This window comes from Solea solea, chromosome 12 (genome assembly GCF_958295425.1).
Source record: "Solea solea chromosome 12, fSolSol10.1, whole genome shotgun sequence".
NCBI lineage: Eukaryota > Metazoa > Chordata > Actinopteri > Pleuronectiformes > Soleidae > Solea > Solea solea.
In genome coordinates, this window is record NC_081145.1 from 23,612,662 (window position 1) to 23,623,872 (window position 11,211).

At 43.6% G+C, this 11,211-nt stretch overlaps 1 protein-coding gene across 1 annotated transcript in view; it reads left to right on the top strand.

The window, feature by feature from the left end:
• The window catches only part of LOC131470021 (cyclic nucleotide-gated cation channel beta-1-like), a 29,568-nt gene that overhangs the window by 15,503 nt on the left and 2,854 nt on the right, over positions 1-11,211 (top strand). Inside the window, 16 exon segments of the mRNA XM_058645510.1 lie at positions 733-765; positions 1,044-1,142; positions 1,651-1,805; positions 2,342-2,548; positions 3,046-3,254; positions 3,358-3,408; positions 3,487-3,573; positions 4,030-4,094; positions 4,221-4,343; positions 5,088-5,229; positions 5,345-5,504; positions 5,582-5,679; positions 10,214-10,297; positions 10,388-10,506; positions 10,695-10,841; positions 10,950-11,148. Coding sequence (XP_058501493.1) covers positions 733-765; positions 1,044-1,142; positions 1,651-1,805; positions 2,342-2,548; positions 3,046-3,254; positions 3,358-3,408; positions 3,487-3,573; positions 4,030-4,094; positions 4,221-4,343; positions 5,088-5,229; positions 5,345-5,504; positions 5,582-5,679; positions 10,214-10,297; positions 10,388-10,506; positions 10,695-10,841; positions 10,950-11,148 — 1,978 coding nt within the window.

Consider the following 11,211-nt stretch of genomic DNA (forward strand, 5'->3'; position numbering starts at 1 on the left):
TTGTGTTGTGGTTTTGTGGAGTGTGTTGATCTTGTTCACTTTTGCACAGCATCTTCACACCATTGTGCTTTTGGTTACTGCATGTTTGTTTGACATAATGTAGCAAGAACTCAATAAATCATCAATTCATCTGAACTTCTAAGTAAAGAAACACCTTTGTTTTTACAGATAAGAGGGAATAAACAAACTGTGTCAGTTGAGCGTCTTTGTACAAGCAACAAACTGCCACTTTTTAATTTAAGGAAAAATTATTTCATGAAATTACCCTGAGTGAAACACATGCATTACACTCATTACTGCCATCCTCCTACTGACTGTTGTTCACAATGTATCTGTTTCCTGGATTCATTTCATGTTTTTCCACCAGACAAACACACATTCCCTTACCCTAACCTTAACCACCACAACTAAGTGCCTAAATGTAACCCTAACCCTTACCCTGAACCTAAAACCAGGTCTTCAGACCTGACTTCAGAGGACATTATAGTAACAAAAATGTATTTCCTACTGACCTAACTCTAACCTCATCCTAACCACACAACATGTCTTCACTTTAAAATGTAATCATTTCTATTATGGAGACTTGCTTTTTGTCCCCACAAGGACGACAAGTCCCCATAATGTGAGTGTATAAACAGATTTAGGTCCCTACAACATGTGTAATACCTGGAAAATATACTCACACACACACTCACTCACCTCTAACCCTGCTCTGTCCATGCGCAACGATAGTGGAAGGAATCGTGGAAGTATCTGGAGTAAGATGTAAGATATACAACACTTATTAAATATCTACTGTCTATTCTCTCTATTGATTCCAAGCATCTGTAATCTTCTATACTGTCTCCTGCTTCTTTTTTCTTGACCTTTTCGTTCCATTCATCTTTTTATACTGCAGAACAATGGGGGAGATAGAATGTTGTTTTTTGCATTTAACACAGTTTTAAATTAAATAAGTGATAGAGGGGGGAAATAGCAAGAACAAAAACAAAACAAAGGCAGGACTGTGTCAGAGTTGATCCAATCTTGTCTCTACTGAATAGTTCAAAGCTTCATTCTCAAAGTGAAGATGATGATGATGAAGGGAGCACACCTGTCAGAGCCTGGCCCAGCCAGTCCAGCCTGCACAGCACGGATGATATGTGAGTACTGCACACATACATGTCTCTACTAACTAAATACCTGACTCTAATCCTGAACCTAAACCTAATTCCAATCCGAACCCCAAAACCAAGTGTTAACCCTTAGAATGTGAGGACCAAACAAAATATCCTCAGTCCTCACAAAGATACACATACAAGAACACACACGTGATTTTTCACCTGTCATCTAAGTCTCACACACACAGCTGTCCTTTTAGGGACTCTCATTGACTGCTATTCATTTGCACAGCCTAACAAAAGCATTATCCCTAACCTTAACCATAACCAGTTAATCCCTAATCCTAATCTGAACCTAACCACAAATCAAATACTAGCCCTAAACTCAACCAGCTCCTCAGAAATGAGGTTCTGCCTCATTAGGACCAGGTTTTGGTCTCCATGAGGACCACTGGTCCTGACAAAGGTCAGTGTTTGTGCCAGAAAAAAGAGGTAACAAATAAATGTACAAGAATGAAAATAATTGAAGACCTCATTTCATTTCTTCAAGTCTGAAAGAGCGCCCGGCGTCTTCGGCCAGTCAGACCAGCACAGTGGTGAACGAGCGTTTGCAGGAGCTGGTCAAGATGTTCAAACACAGAACAGAGAAGGCCAAAGAGAAACTCATCGAGACCGACAGCTCGGATGAAGACAGTGTCGTACCCTGTGAGTGAGATTCACAAAAACAATGTCACAGCAAAGGTTTCATTATTGAAATAAAGCAGTTTTGTTGATAACCATGTTCTAGTTTTAGAGACTGTAGCATGCAGTAGGTGTGCTGTGGTGAAAAACATTGGCTATGAAATCATTCATTCATTAATTTATACTCTGAATAGCCACTGAGAATCACATTCACCAATTCACTCTTACATTAATCTATCTACAGTATTTCATTAGTATGGGCAGATCAGTGTAACTTTTTTGGAGGAAAAAATCTATAGAATATTCTAATATTTCTATGATTGGGCCGTTTCTGTAAAGCCAAGTTGTAAGAATTAGCTTAAGAAGACATTTCTTTAAATCGTATCTGCAAATAATATTCTTCAGTTGGAAGACAAGAGGCCAGGTTTTTAGATCTTTGTGTCCTTCATATTTGGAGTAATGATTCAGTCAGAGAAAAGCTGTTTCGTTTCATCCTACTGTAATTGTCCACACGTGTTGCAATCTAAAACGGTAATAGTTAATCTGATCTGGACTTTCAGCTCCTCCTCAGCCTGCTCCTGGAGCGAAGCCACAGGATGAGGGAGATAAGGAGGATCAAGCAGGTCCATCAGGAGGTGAAGAAGAAGGAGAAGTGAAGAGTGAGGCAGAGATGGAGCAGGCTAGCAGCTGCTGTAAGGTGAAAGCTCCACGGTGGATGCGAGCCTGTATACGCTACCGTTTCCCTGCCAGCATCGACCCCTTTACCAGTGAGAACCCAGCTGAATTCTCCGCCTCCTGCCACCTCCTCGACATCAAACAGAAGTGCAGAAGAGTTGGCTTTACCCAAAACATCCAGAATCATAAATTGCTGCTCTCAAATCATCATCCAAGCACACTAAATTTTGACCTGAGAAACCTTTGAAAACTTGACTTATTGTTATTCTGTGTGAGGAGAATTCACTCACTTTTGTGCTTGGTTTGGGTAAAGATGGATCTTCTGTATCACTGTTAAACACAAACACCTCTCTAACCATTCACCCTTTTTCTTCTCCTTCTTTCACACTCATGTGGACTTCATCACTTTGTCCATTTCCTGCTGTTGCTATTCTTTTCTATACATTTAGAAAACGGAATTTGCTTAATCATACAGATTAGCTCCTGCTGAAACTCTAGTCTTCAGAGTGTATAGCAGTAGTGGCTGCTTGTGCAGTGACCATCGCTTCTGATGATTCCCGTCATCTAACGGCCGTCTCTCACTGTGCAGACCTGATGTATGTGCTGTGGATGTTCTTGGTGTGTCTCGCGTGGAATTGGAGTCTGTGGTTCATCCCGGTGCGCTGGGCCTTTCCCTATCACACGCCAGATAATATCTACTACTGGCTTCTGACCGACTATCTGTGCGACCTCATTTACATCCTGGACATCACCGTCTTCCAGCCACGTCTTCAGTTTGTCCGTGGAGGGGACATCGTGGTGAGTGCTGTGTCCCACCAGTGGACAGTTTGAGCAAATGAAGTGAAGATTATTATTTGTACTTGGGTTCAATGATCTGTAATCATGTTTGGGTTTTATTTAGTGTGACAAAAAAGACATGAGGAAGAATTACATGAAAACGAGACGCTTCAAAGTAAGTGTTGGAATATTTTTGCTTCATATATCACTTTAGTTTGATGAGTGTGACACACAGAATCTTCCTGTTTTTCAGTTCGATGTCGCCAGTCTTGTCCCTCTGGAGCTTTTCTACTTTAAAACCGGCATCAACCCTCTGCTGCGCTTACCTCGGCTGCTGAAGGTAAAGCTGTAGAAGTGAGCCTTTCAATCAAAATGTGTTATGGAATCAACATTCTTGCAACTGACACGTTAAAGCTGGAGTAAGCAGCATGTATTTCCTGTTATTGATCAATAAGATTTCATTTGAAGTGATCTAAAAGCAAACTAGACATTCCTTTCATTTAGATTACAGAGGAAGGAGTGTTCTTTTTGGCTGTTCTATTAGCGGTGTCGTATGTAAGAATTAGTGATATTGAATGGTGACACTGCAGAGTCAAAACAACGGAGCATTCACCCTTCCCTTGTCCAAGTGTGTTGGGGAACTAGCATTTATCAAAGCACTGATTCAAATTCATTGTTAAATTCCAAGGATTTATAAAGTGAATCCAGTTTGTAATATCAGTTTTCAGTTATTGCAAGAAAAACTTTTATGGCTTCAGCTTTAAGCTGAATCAGAATCACCGATTTCTCTCCCCAGATCAACTCCTTCTTCGAATTCAATGAGCGTCTCGAGGCCATCTTGACCAAAGCCTTCATCTACAGGTCAGCTGCAGCTTTACTCTTAATGCAGTGGCTTCTATCCGGTCCTGTTCTTCTTTGACATTACATGCTGGTAAAATAATGTCAACAACCACAGTGAAATAATATAATCCTCTAACCTTTTGTCAGAGTAATCCGGACCACCACCTATCTCCTGTATTGTCTCCACTGTAATGCCTGTCTGTACTACTGGGGCTCTGCCTTCACGGGACTGGGATCCACCAAGTGGGTGTACAACGGCGAGGGCAACAGGTTTGTGGGACAAACACACACTCAGACACACAAGCACAACACACTTTTTTGGCTTTGAAAATTAAGCATGCTGGTTTAAAGCTCCAGTCTACAACATTTAGCAGCGTTATTGGCAAAAATGAATACACTAGCCATACGTATTTTTGAATAAGTGTGTAATTACTCAGAAGCATATGACTTTGCTTATTTTTTACATGCCCTTTGTTTCTTTCTTAATTTTTAATATTTATCTGTTGCACTGAGGGTCTGAGTGTAACGCAGTTTCAATCCTCTGTATGTCCTGTACATAAGACAGAATTGAAAATAAAGCAAACCTTAATCTGAACTAACATTAACCTTACTACACTCTGCACACATACAGTAAACCTGATACAATGTTCTAATTTATTCTCTTTTTCTGTTCTATTTCTATCCAATTGTGTTGTATGTCTTTAACTACGGGAACATGTGCATTTCCCCAATGTGGGATTGATAAAGTCTAATCTAATCTAATCTAATCTAATCTAATCTAATCTAATCTAATTTAACAAATAATAAGAATAGAATAGCAGAGAAAGTGGAACTAGAAAAGAGCAGAGTTGCATAGTTGAAGGCTGCCTTAGTTCTGTGACATGCACTCACCACTGCACCACTGCAGACTCACCACTAGTTGTCACTAATTCTTACATACCGGACCGTCGAGGCTTTGGCTTTTTTAAAACCATTTTATCTCGCTCTTCCTCGTTTGTCTTTTTCTCTCCTTAGTTACATTCGCTGTTACTACTTTGCGGTGAAGTCCCTGATCACCATCGGAGGATTACCAGATCCCACCACCCTGTTTGAGATTGTCTTCCAGCTAATCAACTACTTTGTGGGAGTCTTTGCCTTCTCTATCATGATTGGACAGGTTGATATGTGAACATATGAGAAGCTGCAGTATTGTAATGTTCTGAAAGGACACAAATATTTTAAAATCTCCTTTTCTCTTCATTTTTTGCAAAATTTGCTCCTTTGCTTGCCAGATGCGTGACGTGGTTGGTGCAGCCACAGCGGGTCAGACCTACTACCGCACATGTATGGACAGCACTATTAAGTACATGTCCTCATATCGCATCCCCAAGGATGTCCAGAACCGTGTCAAAACCTGGTACAACTACACCTGGCAATCTCAAGGCATGCTTGGTAAGGAGAGCAAAACTGTTTGCACGTTCACCTCAGCTTTCAGTCGTACTGCACCTATAACTCTTTTATCTGATCAGATGAGCAGGAGCTGCTGACTCAGTTGCCTGATAAAATGCGCCTGGACATTGCCATAGATGTCAACTACTCCATTGTGAGCAAAGTCCCTCTATTCCAGGTAGGAACTAAGATAAGAAGATAAGGAACGATCATGAGAAGAAGGCCATATAGTGGGGTGTTCCTGCTAGAAGAGGATATTCAAAAACCTCCAGTGCTAAAAATTAGATGTTTGTGTGTGAGATAACTTTCTGCAAGACTCAAAAAGACCTACTGATACATGATACCATACCATATGATATGATATGATATGATATGATATGATATGATATGATATGATATGATATGATATGATATGATATGATATGATACGATATGGTACGATACGATATAGTATGCTACGCTATGACGCGATGTGATGCAATACGGCATAATATGATATGATACAATATGATACGATACAATACAATGCGGTATGATACAATACGATATGATACCATACCATACAATATGATACGAAACGGATACGGTATAATACAATATGATATGATACAATTTGATACGGTATGATACAATATGATACTATACAATACGGTATGATACAATACCATACCATACAATATTATATGATACAACATGATACAAAACGATATGATACAGTATGATACCATACCATACCATACAATATGATATGATACAATACGATACGATACGGTATGACAATACCAATTGTCACATCCATTCCTCTGCTGCTCTGCCAGTAAATTTCCACTCTCCTCCCCTCTGCTCCACTCTCTCTGCCGGCCACTCCCACCTCATCAGCCAACTCTGTTCACCTGTGCACTAAGGTGCTCCTCATCAGTAATCAAGCCACTATTTAAGCCTCTCTGGTTCACACACTCACTGCCAGATTGTTCTTAGCCTCAATGCAAGACTCTCAGCATTCTCCCTTGGATTGATCTCCCATTGCCGACCCTGCCTGCCTCAGACTAACCTGCTTTGTCGTTCTCCCAGTAAACTCTTCAGCTTTCTGTCTCCGACCACGATCTCTGTCTTAACCCTTCCTGGTGTTCGCCTGCCGGTGTGGCATCCTGCTGTTACACTGCTTATAGTGAGATTTCCTCAACTTGCTGGACTTGTATGAGCGGTAGGACATATCTCAGCCCTAAGAGACTCTGTATGTAAGCCTGTTTTTGAACGGCACTTATTATTACCTGTTTGCTGAAAAGACTATTGAAGAAGACATTAAAGACTCATTACCAAACTATCCTGTAGTCACCTCACCACAGAATCGCATTGAGAAAATTGAGGCCGTCCTCCAGTAGCATGAGGCTTTAATGACTTCTGTGACTTCTGCAGCAGCCCACGAGCAGGCGTTAACTGCACGTTCAGCAGCTAACAGTTGCTTTAAAGGCAACATAGCACGGACGCTCCAATTAACGCTGCTTTTGTGTGTGTATATGTGTCATTACCTCGTTTATGAAACCCTAAAGTTTCAGAACAAACAGTTCAGCCACTGCTGAGAAAATAGGGTTTTATTGTTTTCCTGGGCTCTGTAAAGCGGAAATGCACTTCCGTTTGCTGATGATGTCATCAGTAAATCTCACCACTCCTCTAACCACCGTAGCTCCTCCTGATGCGGGCACTAGTCCGGGCACATCCGGTTGCGTACATTCAACCGCAGAAGAGGGGTGGGGTAGCTCAGTGGTTAAGACTGGTACCCTGTGTGCATAAGACATCATGGTCGCAAGTTCAACTCCACCCCTGGCAGGTTATACTCAATTCCCTTGTAAGTCGCTTTGGATAAAAGGGTCTGCTAAATGACATGTAATGAAGAAGAAGAAGAACTACTCTTGTTGTAGCTGCTGAGATGCAGAGCATCCACTGTGCCCGAGGGGGAGCTGCATATCTGAGAGCTGACGTGCTAATTACGTCAATTCCAGGTACCTGGCCAATCACAGGACAGTGGGAAAGCTCTCATTGGCTGGCCAATCACAACACAGTCTGCGTTCTGGGGGTGTGATTTTGGTCTGAAACTGACCAGAGCGTCAGTGAGGAGAGATTTCAATCGGCTCGTTTGCAGCGACTAGGAGGTTTTTCACCATAAAAAACAAGTTAATATATGTAAGTAGACCTCCATAACTACGCTGGGAACCCTGAAAACTGTAGTCCCTTCCTGACAAACTGTTCTATTTTGTTTTCCCTGCAACCCCACACGTGTTCCTCGGAAGAAGCCACGCTTGCATTCCCTGTCTGCCCCTGAAAGAGAGACCATGGAGGCCTACATCAATGACTCATTTGCTCCTGGCATCATCCGCCCCTCTTCATCACCTGCAGGGGCGGGGTTCTTCTTCATTGCCAAGAAGGACAAGACTCTGAGGCCATGTATAGACTACCGGGGTTTAAATGATATCACTATCAAGAACCACTACCCCCCTTCCTCTCATCTCTTCTGCCTTTGAGCTTCTTCAGGGGGCCACCATCTACACCAAGCTCGACCTTCGCAATGCCTATCACCTGGTGCTGATCCGGGAGGGTGATAAGTGGAAGACTGCCTTTAACACCCCCAATGGGCATTATGAATACCTTGTAATGCCCTTTGGACTTACCAATGCCCCGGCAGTGTTCCAGGCCTTGGTGAATGACGTGCTTCGAGACATGCTGAACCGCTATGTGTTTGTCTACTTGGATGATATCCTTATCTTCTCCCAGTCCCATGAAGAACACGTTCACCACGACCAGTCCGTCCTGCAGCAACTTCTGGAGAACTCTCTCTTCGTCAAGGGAGAGAAGTGCGAGTTTCATGCCTCCTCGGTCTCTTTGCTGGGGTACATCCTGGCGCAAGACAGTATCCAGATGGATCCAGCCAAGGTTTCAGCAGTCTTGTCCTGGCCAATCCCTGACACCCGCAAGCAGCTACAGAGGTTCCTGGGCTTCGCCAACTATTATCGTCGGTTCATCCACAGCTACAGCTCCATCGCAGCCCCTCTTACGGGTCTCACATCTTCCAAGGTGCCCTTCAGGTGGACCACTGCTGCAGATAAGGCCTTCCAGACCCTAAAGGCCCGGTTCATATCAGCTCCCATCCTCCAGGTGACCTCTGACCAGAAGCTTCACCCCTGTGCCTTCTTTTCACGTCGACTCTCGGCTGCTGAACAAAACTACAACATTGGAAATAGAGAGTTACTTGCTGTCAAATTAGCCCTGGAGGAGTGGCGCCACTGGCTGGAGGGCACCAAGATTCCTTTCTTGGTATGGACTGACCACAGAAATCTGGAGTATGTGCGCACAGCCAAGAGACTCAACTCCCGACAAGCCCGGTGGTCACTCTTTTTCACCTACTTCAACTTCTCCCTCTCCTACAGACCAGGGTCTCGCAACATCAAACCTGATGCCTTGTCTCGCCAGTTTCAGGAGAGGGAGGATGCAACCCCAGGGCACATTCCCATCCTTTCTGCCCCTTGAATGGTCGCTACCCTTACCTGGGAGATCAAGGAGAGAGTGAGGTCCGCCATGGAGGATCAGCCTGGTCTCAGCAACATTCTCCCCGATCGCCTGTTTGTTCCTCCGGCTATGTGATCCGACATCCTTCAGTGGGCTCATGCCTCCAAGATTTCTTGTCATCAGGGAATCCAGAGAACCAGAGACGTGGTCCAGCAACTTTTTTGGTGGGCCACTCTCGACGAGGACATCTGGGGGTTCGTCAATGCCTGTCCGGTCTGCAATCAACACAAGCCATCTCGTCTGGCTCCTGCTGGTTTCCTGCAGCCCTTCCCTGTTCCTCATCGTCCTTGGTCTCACATCTCCGTGGACTTTGTCACTGGCCTCCCTCCTTCCGAGGGTAATACAGCCATCCTGACTGTAGTGCACCAATTAAGTAAACTGGATCATTTTGTGCCCTTACCCAAGCTTCCCTCGGCCAAAGAGACAGCCCAACTGGTCCTGCTCCAAGTTTTCCGGATCCATGGTCTCCCTGTAGATGTGGTGTCTGATTGGGGCCCGCAGTTCACTTCAGTTTTTTGGAAGGAATTCTGTGCTCTGCTTGGGGCCACTGTCAGTCTGTCCTCCGCGTTTCATCCCCAGTCCAATGGACAGACCGAGTGTATGAACCAGGAGATGGAGACAGTCATGGTCTCCAATATTTGGTAGACTGGGAGGGTCATGGTCCAGAAGAGAGATCCTGGGTTCCTGCTCGTCACATCCTCGACCCCCCAGCTTATTGCTGATTTCCACCAACAACATCCCGAGCAACCTTCCAAGACCACTTGTCGGGGACTCGCTGCTTCACCCCTGCACAGATTCTCAGATGAAGAGCAGCCAGTGTTGTATAACACTATGTTACGATACAATACAATACGATGCAATATGGTATGATAAGATATGATACAATACGATGCGACGCGACACTACACGACACAATATGATGCGATATAATACGGTATGATATGACCCGATACATTACTATACAATATATGATACGGTACAATATGGTATGATACGATATGATATACTTACATATTACAGTATCACATTCTGAGAGGCTGGAGATTCAGAGCATTGCAGTTTAAGTGTGTGCAATCCATGCTTAACTGCTCATTCAATTCTTATTTCTTAGGTATTATGTTATTCACAGGACTTTTTTCTTTTATTGGCAGGGTTGTGACAGACAGATGATCTTTGATATGCTGAAAAGCCTGCGCTCTGTTGTCTACCTCCCTGGGGACTATGTCTGCAAAAAGGTACATATTTTATCTATGAAAAAGAAATGCCTGTTTTTTTCATTTGTAGAAGATATCTCATTATCTGTACTCTCCCTTTTTGCTGTTTAGGGTGAAGTGGGACGGGAAATGTATATCATAAAGGCAGGGGAAGTGCAGGTGGTTGGAGGACCTGATGGGAAGACGGTGTTTGTCACTCTAAGAGCAGGATCTGTCTTTGGAGAGATCAGGTAGGTTTTTAATTCTTGAACCACAAACCCCTGCAGATGTATAAACTGTTTTTACAAAAAAAGCATTTGAAAAGGACTGTGATATGCATCAGATAGTGTAATATGACATGCATTTATTGCATATGTTCACTCAGTTATAGAATTATTCTTTACATTGCATTGATCTCCTCTGTCTTTCTGATTGGCAGTCTGCTGGCTATAGGTGGAGGTAACAGGCGCACAGCTAACGTGATTGCTCATGGCTTTGCCAATCTCTTCATTCTGGACAAGAAAGACCTGAATGAAATCCTGGTCCACTACCCTGAGTCCAAGAAGCTGCTCCGCAAGAAGGCCAGGTCGACAATGACTGATATTACACACAAAACTCTCTGTGCTCTTTTCTGTGTGTTTGTTACTTATGTATGATAATCACACAATATCTAAAGTCACTCTCTCAACAACAGAAAGATGCTCAACAAGGGAAAGAAACCTGAGCCCAAAGAGGAGGCTAAGGATCCTCCACCGGCCCCCACCGGCCCCCGCAGGCAGGAGACTCCCAAACTGCTGAGAGCTGCTCTTGAGATGAAACAGAGGACCTCTGGACTGAAAGGAGCTCTGGCTGAAGTCAAACGGAAGACCAGCAAGTCCTTTATCTCATCACAGGTAGACACTCAAAACATGAAGAACTCATGTGCATTAAAAAATCAGGATAAAGTTCACCACAGT